At 47.7% G+C, this 12,546-nt stretch overlaps 1 protein-coding gene across 13 annotated transcripts in view; it reads left to right on the top strand.

The window, feature by feature from the left end:
• Nucleotides 1-12,546, top strand: part of ANKRD6 (ankyrin repeat domain 6) — a 208,980-nt gene that overhangs the window by 143,959 nt on the left and 52,475 nt on the right. For 11 of the 13 annotated variants that reach the window (XM_074368623.1, XM_074368629.1, XM_074368627.1 and 8 more), the window contains exons 5-9: nucleotides 434-532; nucleotides 4,142-4,240; nucleotides 5,648-5,746; nucleotides 7,741-7,839; nucleotides 9,011-9,088. In XM_074368623.1, the coding sequence (XP_074224724.1) occupies nucleotides 434-532; nucleotides 4,142-4,240; nucleotides 5,648-5,746; nucleotides 7,741-7,839; nucleotides 9,011-9,088 (474 nt within the window). The remainder of the gene's footprint in view (nucleotides 1-433; nucleotides 533-4,141; nucleotides 4,241-5,647; nucleotides 5,747-7,740; nucleotides 7,840-9,010; nucleotides 9,089-12,546) is intronic. The other 2 variants (XM_074368628.1, XM_074368631.1) reach the window with 2 other exon arrangements.

The raw sequence follows: 12,546 nt of genomic DNA, 5'->3' as shown, positions 1-12,546 counted from the left end.
CTGGAAAGCACAAAGCTGGACTCTTCACTGGCCTGATCTTCGCAGGGTTCTCTCTGGGGCCGGGAGCAGAGCAGAGCAGGGCAGCCCCTGGGCAGCAGAGGCGGGGAGGAAGGCACACCGTGCGTCCTGATGTGGCTTCCTGTTAAACGTGAGCCCTCCTCAACCAGGGTTCCCAGAGAAGCTTAAGCCCTAATGCTTTAAGTCACCCATTGTGTGTCAGAAGTCTAGAGCGCACCTAGAATGGTACTTGTTATGTACCATTGGTGGGAGGATGGAGAAACTGGCCACTCAGACCACTTCCTGGGTTCAGGTGAGACACCCCCGCTGAGAAAGGCCCTGGGCCGTGCCCTAAAATACACTGCAGTGTATTGACTACAATGAGATGGGTCAGGTCTTGGGTAACACACACTCTCTCCCCATGTGTTCTCCCCAGGACGGGAACACCGCCCTGCACGAGGCGTCCTGGCACGGTTTCAGCCAATCAGCCAAGCTGCTCGTTAAAGCAGGAGCCAACGTGCTTGCCAAGAACAAGGTGAGGCCCAGCAGGTACTAGATTCCCTTGTTCACAGGTGAGGGCGGCTGTGGCCTGCCTTCCCCGCCGGAGACTTCTCACCGAGCAGAGCGAGGGCTTGGGAGCTGCGGAAAGGAAGTGAGAGCCTGAAACTCCTCGGTGAGCAGGAGACCCTACCTGAGGCTCCAGCCTCCCATGAACTCTGTTGGTCTACGACAGGGTGGTTAAGGGAGCCAGCCCTGCCCTCATGGGGACAGGGGAGGGACAGCAGCGTCTCCTCCTCCTCGTTTTTCTATGTCACCCCCCCCCTTGCCTCCCTCCCTGTCCTTCTGTGCTCACTATTAATGTGTCCCTGGATGAGTTCAGAAGCCTCATAACTGACTGCCAGTTTGTCTAGTCTCTCTCCATCCTGCTCCTCCTCTGCTCAGAAACCTTCCAGGGACACTCCTCAGTCTGTTTCTGTCTCAGGCCTCCCCAGGGTGGCCTCAGCCTCTGTTGAAGTCATCTCTCTGGCAGAGTTTGGTGTGCGCCTCCCACACCATCAGAGTGGGCTCACCCTCCCATCACCTCCTTCCTTTCCGCCTGGTGACCTCCAGCCAGTCCCCGAGGGCGGCAGCCTCCCCCTCCCCAAAAGCCTCCCAGGGCTGTTTCCTACAGCACCCCGTGGACCCTCACAGCTGTGCCGTGTTTACTAGTTACTGGTTAAATATTTCACATGGTTCCCTCATGGGCCGGAAGCTTGCAGGAAAAAGCAAGCCACGCATCGTAACGTCTCCAGTTGCACCCGGCTCACTGCCTGGCAGCCTGGTGGCTCTCCATTTCTTTGAAGTGGTACATGGCCTGGATCATGATTTAGTAAGCTTTTGCCAACTCTGAGTAGGTGGTTCCCAGTTAATGGCTAGGGAAACCTCAGCTGGGAGCCAGTGGAGTCTTTGAGTAAGACGCGTGATTCATTTGTGGCACAATTAGGGCCATCAACTCGCCAGGGTGCCTCCGCTGCAGCGTAGCCCTCCTGTCCCCCTCAGGGCTCCCAAAGTTTTGTGAGATGCCACGCATTCTCTCTCTAGGTAAAGCAGCAGAGGCTTTTGGAAGCACAGGTGAGGTGCCATCCCAAAAGAGAGATTCTGCACTCTGCACCAGCCACAGCCTCTGGGGAAGCCTCTAGAAAGTCCTTCTCCCCCCCACCCCGATTTACTGAGGTATCACCGACAAATAAAATCAGCTGGTAGTTAAAGTGTATAACGTGATGATTTGATAATTCCCAGTAGTTAATGAACCCATCAGTCACATCACATGTTTATCTTCTTGTGTGTGTGAGTGAGGACATTTGAGTTCTACTCTTAGCACATTTCACTTATACAGCACAGTGTTATCAACTACAGTCACCATGTTCTACAGTAGATCTTCAGGACTTATTCATCTTACAGCCGAAAGTTTATACCCTTTTTCCAACCTCTCTGTATTTCCCCTACCCATACCCCCCAGCTTCTGGCAGCCATTTTCCTACTGTTTTGATGAATTCAACTTTTTTTTCTTCCAGACTCCACTTAGAAGTGAGACCATACAGTACTTGTCTTTCTCTAACTTGTTTCATTTAGTGTATTGCTCCCTGAGTTCATCCACGTTGTCACAAATGACAGGATTTCTTTCCTTTTAAAGGCTGAGTAATATTCCATTGTGTAAGAAAGGTCCTTTATACTCAGCAAATATGGCAGCCCTTGTCTGGGAAATCAGTAGTTATTGCTCAAGGTAGGGAAAATACCTGCCCTGTGTATCTGTCTAGGTCACATTTTTTTAATTTCAGATTTTAACATTGCCTCCTTTTCTCTGTGACTTCTCTCACTTTGCACAATGGTTTTGAGAGTCTTCCCTGTTGTTGCCCGTGTGATTGTATGGATGTGCCATAATTGTATATTCTAACCCATGTCTTTTCATTTCTTTCCTTCAAATGTTTTTCAGCATCACTGATATTTTCTTATGGGCAAAAGTAAACTGGTATATTTCTACAACCATCAGATTTCTTTTATTTCACTCATGTATTCCACACATATTTAATGACTCCCATGAAGCCAACAGCTTTGAGATCACCTTCTCTCTGCAGTGAGAATTACGCCAAGCTCTGAGCCCTGTCACAGGGAATAGAGTGTTTAAAACGTGGGCAGACGCTTCATTTTGGAAGACTAAGCTAACAGTGGTTCTCCACCTGGCTGCACTTTAAAATTTCCTAGGAAAAGGGGGGAAAAAAAAAACCCTGCCTGATGACCAGGCCCGAGGTGACCAGCTGTCTCAATTTGCTGTAGCTGGAGGGGCTTCCCAGAATGTAGGACTTTTACTGCTAAAACCTGAACAGCCTGGGCCCCACGCCCTGGGCCTGGAACATCAAAGTTGCAGCTGTGCACGGGTCTATTGCAAGGCTCCCTCAGGTGATTCCAGCCTGCAGCCAAGGGTTAATAACCACTGAGCTCACTCGGCTCTCAGGCTTAGACCCTCCTCCAAGTTCCTGGAGGTCACAGTGAAGAAGAAAGACTGCCCAGGTGAGTGAGAGCCAGGGTTACGAGAGGGGAAGTCAGTGACCCAGCGGTATGCAGTTTTCCTCTACTTTTTAAAACTCAGTCCTCTTTTCAAAGGTAAGGAGACTATAAACCATCCGTGAGTCTGGGGAGAGAGTGCTGTGTGATCCAGAGAGGAGTAAGCCAGCTGAGGGAGGAGCCATAAACAGGCAGGCTGAGAGCGCTGAACCCCACAACCGCAGGCCTGACCCAGCTCAGCAAAACAGACACTGAGCTTATGCGTTTAACCTCCCGGCTGCTCACAGTCCCCTCAGACTGCCACCCGCTCATGCTGCCTGCTTTTCTGGTTACTCTTCTAGGGCTCAGCAGCAGACTGCCGGCCTTATTCCCTTAGTTTCAAAAAATCCTCTTCTTGTTATGAGTTCTTTCTGCAAGATTGCTGTGGACATGATTCTGAACCTTACTTGTCATTTTGACTTTGAAGGTAGAGTCCATAAAGTAAGAGGGTCACTATCTGTACCAGGAGTGACAGATGCAACTGTAGTGCCTGTTATACGGGGACCTTGTCCATGGTTCAAATTTTGATGTTTCCAGAAAAAACAAGGTTTGAAAAAGCCTTGCTAGTTAAATCTGTTACCTTTAGTCTGCAGTGTAGAAAGTGGCCTGTTCAGTCTTCCTCACCCCATTGGTAGTGTGCTGTAGCCACAGCTGTTAAGCATATTGGAAAGGGTCCACTTACTGACAGCGCCCTACAGGTGCACAGCGTTTTGCTGTTAAGAAGGTGCTCTCCTAGGCAGTCCGAATCAGTTCTCCACAGCCTCCGCACGGAGAGGTCACGCTCCATTTTACAGGTAAGGAATTCAAGGCTGAGATTGTTAAGAGCCTTGCCTAGCAGTTTGCAATGCGTAAGTGGCAGAGCCAGGAGTTAGAAGCAAGGTTTTATGACAGATGTGCCTCTTCTGCCTGTTTGGACTCCCAGTTAAATGTTCTTGCCACTGAAGCACCCCAGCTTGGACCACCGATCGGGAAACAGACCGTGAGCATTGCTTTCTTCTGCAAGTCTCGCCCTGCCACAGGCTTGTCCCTAACGTGTCCTCCTTTCTCTCTGCCTCTCTCCAAGGCGGGGAACACGGCCCTGCACCTGGCCTGCCAAAACAGCCACGCCCAGAGCACCCGCGTCCTCCTGCTGGGCGGGTCCCGTGCCGACCTCAAAAATAACGTGGGTGAACAAAATCACCTTCTCTCGTGCTCTTGTGTCCCTCGAAAAATAGCCCTGAAAGCGTGCTTGAGCATTCACGTGTAGATAAAATGTAAAAAGTGGGGACTATCAGTAAAGTATTCCATTTTTTTTTTTTTGCTAATTTTTAAGGGGTCCTGGAGGGGCTAGGAAGAGGAATCAACGCAAACACTTTTTCTCCCATGCTTGTCCCCTCACTCCTCAGCCTTGGTCTGTTTTATCATTTTGTACAGCAGGTGTTTAGCAAATGAGTCTAAATGTTTTCAAGAAGCCTCTGCCCACATAGTGTTGTACTCTAAGCAAATATTGGCTGATGCTGTATCAGGAAGCCATCTGATACTCCACATCCAGCATCTACAAATCCATTACCGAGGCATCCTTGGGATGAGCTGATGGTTCAGTAGCTCATAGAGGTTCCTGACCTGAAGGGTCCTGTGGGCATCCCTCTTCCCTCCACAGAAGCTGTGTTTCCTTTATCAACCCCATCCCTTAGCCACACGCCTAGAGAATCTGACTGAGGCTTCTCTCCAAAATGACCTTGGCTGCAGCCCCCTGATTAGGAGCATGCTCATGTAGGGTGGTTCTGAGCCTGCTCTGAACCTCAGCTTTGAGCTTGGCTCCTTCTTAACCCAGGGGAGAAGGTGATGCTGAGGGCTGGCTTCTCTAGATAGAGCGGAGGTTGAGTGGCAATGTTAGGGGAGCACTGCAAAACGTTGTGATGTTGTCTCCAGTTTTGTTGTTTTTTTTCTCCGGGAGCAGTTTGGCCTGTGACTGCTAAGGAAGGTCCTGATCCTGAGTTTTTCTGAATGCTTTTTATTATGCCCAGCAATTGCTTCCTCATCAGTTCCCCCAGACTACGCTGCTTCACGTGGGACAGTGGGGCCCTACTAAAATGGGGTGCTCTTGACTTTTTTAGAGCACTTACAATCCTATGGCTCACCCTGCCTCCCTGGTCCTTCCAGGCACAATGGATCTGTGATGGGGAAATCTCATTTTCAAAGCAGTGCTATTGGTTTTAATCAGTAGATTGCAGAGCCTTGGGGTTGTAGGAGCGGTTGGGATTAATGAGCAGCTGAGATTAATGGAGTCTTATTAAGGGCTGGCTAAGCGGAGCCTGCCTTAGCGCTTATGAAGGTCTCCAGGGGAGCAGGCATCCAGCATTTGAAACCCAAAACAGAGCCTGCGTGGTGGGAAAGAGCAGGGCTGCAGGCAGAAAAGGACTGAGTCATGGAGTGAGCATCTGTGGTAAGGGAGATGCTTATAATCCAGGCCAGTACCCTCTAAAGAATATATGCTAGTCTGCTAGCTTTTAAATGAGCTTCTTGTTACTTTCTCTGTTTTGTTTTGTAACTGCTCAAACTGTGCTTAGAGTTTGATTTCTGTCCGCAGGCAGGCGACACCTGTTTGCACGTTGCCGCGCGCTATAATCACTTGTCCATCATTAAGCTCCTCCTCAGTGCTTTCTGTTCTGTCCATGAAAAGAACCAGGTCAGTGCATGTGTCCTCCCTATGGCTGTCAGCCCCCTTCCCTCAAGGCTAACTGTCAGGTGTGTTAGCACAAACCAGGGTTGGGGGAGGCTGCTGGGAGGGGGTGCCCTCTCCTGGTCTGGGACTCAACCAGTGCTGGTCTTTGCATGGGTGTTCCCCTCACCTCCCATGGTCCTGGTTTATCTGGCCTCCCGGAGAAAGCGTTCCCTTATCATTCCAGTGCACATCACCATGTTTGCATATTGAACATTTTCTGTAGATCCCAGGCAGGGTTTTGTTTTCAGTGGAAACCCACAAGGAAGAGTGACTTGGTAAATAAGCAAAGGAATTAGGTGTCGCATGACTCCTGAGCTGTGTTCCTTGCACTGCCACCTTTATGTGAGCTGATGGAGTCTCTCGTTTCTGTAAAGTTCAGTACATGATCAGGATATATGCTTTATAGTGGGGTTTTGAAATAAAGCTGTGATATTACAGCGTCCTATGGAAATGTGTGTGATTTTCAGTATCCATTTGGATTTTTAAAAAGTTGTCTTGTTATTTATGGATACCTAAGTGATGCCTTGTTTGGCTTCTCTGAGTTTGGGTGCATAAATATGAAGTTTTAAAAAAAAGATTGATTCAAATTGAATATACCCTGTGATGGTCGTTTCTGACTCTGGCTGCATATTAGAATCAACAGGGGAACTAAACATACCATTCTTGAATCCCACCCCGATTTAAGTGACTAGAACATCTGGGGATGAGGTCCAGGCAATGGTATGTGTTGTTTCGTTTTTTAAAAAACTCCTGGCCTGTGTGCAGACAGGATTGAGAACCACTGACCTAATAAAGTAGCTAAATACTGTCATTCTACATCCTTCCAGCAGATTCTAGTTCATTAGAACTAGATGACCCAACACAGCCCTCGCCAAACTGGTGCTTCTCAACCTGGGTGGCATATTTTAATCACCTGGGAGCTCTGAAATTATCACGCCCTGCCCACACCCCAGACTAATTAAGTCAATGTCTGGGTGGGACCTAGGCATCAGTAGTTTATAAAGCTTCTCAGCTGATTCCAGTGAGTAGCCAAGACTGGAAATCACGGCTCCAGAGCATCCCCCAAAACAACAAGGTGACTCAGGTGAGATGAACACTTTCCCGCTGCTCACTGCGGGAGGAGGGCCTGGGGTGGCTGGATTTCCATGCTGCCCTGGAAAAGTAGCAGGGCGCCTTCTTGATCACCTTCCAGTAGAGAACGAATTGCTTCACTTCTCCCACATTGGTCTGACTTATTGCTGTCATTCTGTTGGGGATAAAGACAGCATCTGCATTTGGAATTGGCCCCCAAGCTGCATTTGTCCGTTGCACAGCTGATAGTCAAGCATTTTGTTTTTTAAACAACAAAAAGAACTTAGGCTATTTCGTAAGAGGTTGAACAGCTGGTGTTAAGTGAACACGGATTATCAGTGACTCCACCCAGACAGAAAACACCCCAGCCTGTTGGGTGATTCCCGGTGGCCTGTCTGCATCCTCGAGGGTGGCTGCAGGGCTGGGATATTACTCCAGGGCCTGTAGAAGTAGTCATCTTCGAAGCTTCTGCTCATTCTAGCTCAGAAGCCGGTGGGTTCCCTGTCCATCCTTGCCTGGGCAGAGGGACATGGTCCAGGGCACCTGGCTACCTGCCCATGATCCTGCCTCCGTTGTAGCGTTGGGTGCCACCGCTCTTGACAACGCCAGCCCAGTATTAGTTTAAATGCCCCCTGCATTTAATCCTGTCCCATGATTTCTGGTATCCCCAGTGAGAAAGGAATGCAGTATTTGTGCATAGTTCTTTCAGTTCCAAGATCTTTCAAAAGAACCACCTAACATCCTAGCGAAGGGCTGTTTATCAGTCTAAGGCAAATAAATCTCAGTTTGACTTTAAAAAGCCACCACCAGGCGATGGGATGAAAAGCTGGAGGGCTGTGGGCCATGACTGGATGGGTTTTAGCCAGCTTTCTTCTGATTAATTTCAGGCTGGAGACACAGCACTTCATGTTGCTGCTGCCCTAAATCACAAGAAGGTGGTTAAAATCTTACTGGAAGCCGGAGCAGATGGAACCATTGTTAATAATGTAAGTGGGGCTGCAGCAGTGCTTTCTAGAGCCATTCCCACTCCTTTCCAAATCAGGGCGTGTTGTTACCACCTCACCACTTCTGCCGACTCCGGGGCTCAGCGTGGAGCTGCGCGGACACCACAACCCTGGGGCCCGCAGGCGTGGACTTGAGGGGACCCTTGCTCCTAGCAGCCCTGTGAGTTGACAGACCCTGAGGACTCATCTTCAAGCAGTTCAGTGAGCACATCCTGGCATGACAGGGGTCAGGGCACCCAAGTAAACTGGCAAGTGGACGTTACTGAAAGTGAGTTTCAGGCTGGTAAACAGATGTGGGGGTCCTCAAAAAAATGACCTCCAAACTAATCTTCCTCAAAACTGTTTTCTCCAAAACCATCGTATCGCCTTCCTGTTTTCTGTGTCTCCCTCCCAGATCCTATAGCAGGCGCCAGCTCAGGTGCCCCCTCTCCCTTGAGGCTGGCCTGTGGTCTCTGCGCTCCTGAAACAGACTCAGAGCCGACCGTGTGGAGAGTCTGGGGTGTTAACACTGGGGAAAGTCTCCCGTATCTAGTCTCCCGCCTCTGTCTCCACCCCCAGCTCTAGTACCTGGAGTGGGTGATTCCTCGAGCACTTTCCCTTCCTTTGAATCCCACTGTTCCCAGCTTCGGGTTTTTGGCTTACTCTCTCTAGAGCCTCCGCTGTGGCCAGAGCCTCCTAATTGTTTTTCACAATCCAGTTGCCGAGACTCTGAGCCCTTCCAGGTGTCATCTCCATCGTTCTCCAGGGAAAACGCATTGCTTGGCTGGACTTTATGATCCTTTGTGTTTCCTCAAGTGAGATGTTCTACCTTGACCCTGTCTGATTTTTTTTTTAACCTCCCACATCTCTTTTCCAGGAGCCTGCCTTGGTGAGCGGTGCCCCAGACCTTTGCCTCCTAGATGGCTTACTGCTCACCTGTTAGCACTTAACCCTCTGTTGCTGAGTCCTCAGGTGTGACTGGGCGCCCTCATTGGCTGGGCTCAGGCTCGAGAGCAGGGCCCTGTCCCATGTGGTTGTGTCTCACTGAGCAAGCGTGGGAGTGGGCGTGCCTGGGTGCTAGGTTGCCCGCTCCCCGGAGAGCTGCCCCGGCTGGGCTGTGTGTGTGCAGGGTTGGTGTCCCGCACTCACTTGTCCTCCCTGTGTCTTTCCTCAGGCAGGCCAGACCCCGCTGGAGACTGCCCGCTACCACAACAATCCGGAAGTTGCTCTTCTCCTCACGAAAGCTCCCCAGGTAGGATCTGTTGTGTTTTCCGTCGTGTTGATTACGTGGGGCTGCAGAGGCGTTGGGCTTCCTCTGGTTGTGATCGCCCGAAGCCAGTTCAAACCAACTAAGTAGAAGACTGATGGGCTTACCCACCAGGCAGTGGGAAATGCGGTAATCCACGTGGGCCTCCAGGATAAAGGACCAGAGACCCCAGTGGGCCCTTCCTCACCCATGGGCGTCGTTTCCTGCCTGTGGCTGCATCATTGTCACTAGCAGTTTCCTGGATCTTAATTTCCAGCCAGGGAACAGTTCCAGTTTAAAATGTAGAAGATTGTGATTGGCAAGCTTGGGGTAATTGCCCTGAACAAGTAAGACAGGTGCTTTAAGAAGATGGGGGCACCCCTTTGACCACATGGTTAGAAGGGGCATTTCCCAGAGAAAGGTGGGAGGGGGCATCCATCTGGGCAGACAACAGTAAATGTCCACAAGAGGCAGCTGAGTACAGGATCATTTTCATTATTAAATAACAGTATATTGATCATCATGTCAATTTAAGATGACTGATACCTTATTTGAGCTCAGGTTGAAGTGATCTAGGTAACCAAGAAATTCAATAGTGATAATTCATGTTATTTATAACTTCAGCACTCTGAAATAACTTTTTATGTTACCTTCCACAGACATAATTTTTAAAATTTATTGGGATATACTGGACATGTAACCTTATATTTCAAGTGTACAGCATAATGATTCTATATATTTATATATTGCAAAGTGATCACAGTAAGTTTAGTTAACATCTATCACCACACAGAAAATTTTTTCTTGTGATAAGAACTTTTAAGATTTACTCTCTTAGCAACTTTCAAATATACAGTACAGTATTAACTATAGTCACCTTGCTATACATTACATCCTCCGGACATTTATGACTAGAAGCTTTTCTCGTTTGACCCCTTTCACCCATTTTACCCATTCATCACCCCCTGCCTCTGGCAACCAACAGTCTTTTCGCTACAAGTTTGATTTTTTTTTCATTTTAGGTTCAGTATATGAGATCATACAGTGTTTGCATAGACACACAATTTTTATATAATTGTGCCTACAATGTATACTCCCCTTTTGTGTTCTGTCCTTTATTCTAACCATAAGAGAAAAGTGTTCTGCAGTCTTCAATTATTCATCGTAATGGAAGCATAGTATTCTCTTTTGGTCACTGTCCAATATTAAACCATTTCCTTAATTTTGGACATTTAGGTCATTTCCCAGTTGGAGCTAGTCTGTGTGACATTACAGAAAACACTGATTAGTTTTCCACCTTATTCTGGCTCATGTTGCAAGAAGACAATCTCAGGAAGCCAGAGGGATATTCTGGACCCCAGCCTGCTGCATCCTGTAGCCCAGTCCCAGCCAATCCAGGGTTCTTCGTGACCTTTATTCCGTTTAGGTTTTAAAAACATGCCTGATATAACTAGCAGTTTCTGGAAATCTTTGTCGTGCACAAGACAATCACCCTGTTGCCCGTGGAGTTGGTCCTTCTCAGTGGGCTCTGGAAATCTATAGAGCCCCTGACACAGATGCGAGTCCGGGGCTCCTTGGGGAAAAAAGCCCCACCTCTCCAACTGTTTGCAAACAGATCATCAGCAGAGTCTCCTCTGTGCATCCTGATAGAAAAAAGCGAGTCCCTCATGGATCAAAAAGGCCAGGGTGCTATCTAAGTGTTAGAATCCATCAGTTCCCTGGCCTTTCAGCGTCTGGCAGTTTGATGGACAGCCAGCCCTATGCGCAACCATTTTAGAATCAAGTCTTGTGGGTTGGAGTGTCCCCCGGCACACAGACTGCTGTGTCTTTAACCCACCTGTCATTTATCTTCCAGAGCCCAGGGATAGAGCTCTCTTGTGGAGCATTTTCCTATGTGGTTCTTCTTTAGTGTTTACATTTAAAAAATGACTTAAGCAAGTTTTTTCACACCCATGTTGGATAGCAGATAAACCAGATGACATTTTTTTTTGGAAGTGTTTTTTGTTTTCTTGCATGGTTGTTCACGCTAAACCTTATTTTCAACACAAAGAAAAAGCTTTGGAATATGCATAAAGTTGCCTGCATGCTGTTCGGTTGACCTGTAGCCTCAGAAATAGCCTTACTGTTTTTGTCTGAAACGAGAAATCCCCTTGCCTTGGCACCGTAGCTGACCATGGATTTTGATGCAGTACTAAGAGAATATTGCTTTCCAGGGCCTTAAGATCAATATTCCCTGATCTCTGAAGTAGAAAAGATCAGTGATGGCCTACTTGGTAGACGGTATGGTTCTCTGAGAAAGGCTGTTAGCCATGCAAAGGTGTTTTCACTGGCTAATAACATGGTCTATGCAGGGAATTTTTCTGATGATTTTGCCTTTGGGTGAACTGAGTGTTACTTCTCATTTGATGTGGCGTGGTTCACAAATGCTTCGGAAAGTGAATTTCAGGCTGCTTCTGGAGCTGTGTCCTAAGCGTCGATAAAGCAGATGAGCAGCAAGTATGAGTGGCTTCCCTTTATCAGACTCACCTGAGTCTAAGTTTAGCTCAGGACAGTGGTTCTCAGGCCTTTTTGGTCAAAGGACCCTTTTTTTTTAAATATTCAGAGACCCATAAAGAGCTTTGTTTGTGTGAATTTATATCTACCAATAGTTACCATATTTGAAAATAAAATTGAGAAACATTTAAGATATTCATTTAAAAATAAGTCCATTTTGTGGTAACAAATAACATCGTTAAAAAAAAAAATCTTTCAAAACAAAAATTGAGTAAAAGAGTGGCTTTGTTTTACATTTTTTTGCAAATCTCCTTACTGTCTTACAAGAAGACAGGAATTCTCATCTCTTTTTCTGCCTGCAGTCGATCATAATATCGCTCATGCAGCTTCTGGGAAACACCACAGTATACACTCATGAGAGGAGTGTGAAAAGAGCCAATGTTACTGTAATGTGATGAAAATAATCTTAACTTCAGGGACCCAAGGGTCCCTGGACAATTTCAGAACTGCTGGCTTAGGGGATAAGAATACAGTTGTAAAATTTGGTTCAGTTGCTGGCAGCTATTGTCAGGAACTTCCCACTTAGGTAGTACCCACTGCCCATAGAGATTCTTTTTGTCCTATAATGGTGTCACTTGAATTTAATGAACACAAGAAGGAAGTCTGACATTGAGATGAAAGACACTGGGCTTAACTTCAGAGAGCCATTATCTGTCTGTATAAGAAGACAATGAAATATTTTATTGCTGAAAGATTGTGTGACCTTGAAAGTGTTTTCACTTTCTGGACCTCCTTGGCTTTTTAAAAGGGCGGGAACCCTGGAACCGGGGGTAGGGGTCTGAGGGAAGGGTGTGGAGCTGGGCCAGAGACTGAAGCTTTCCGCCAGCTCAGAGATCTGTACTCTGATTAAACATCTCTGCCAACTAAAGCAACCCTAACCCCCCTTAGGCAGGTGGGAGGCACCTGACAGG

This window comes from Camelus bactrianus, chromosome 8, assembly GCF_048773025.1.
Source record: "Camelus bactrianus isolate YW-2024 breed Bactrian camel chromosome 8, ASM4877302v1, whole genome shotgun sequence".
Taxonomy (NCBI): Eukaryota; Metazoa; Chordata; class Mammalia; order Artiodactyla; family Camelidae; genus Camelus; species Camelus bactrianus.
The sequence above is the reverse complement of the archived record's forward strand: the minus strand, read 5'-3'. Positions and strand labels throughout refer to the sequence as shown.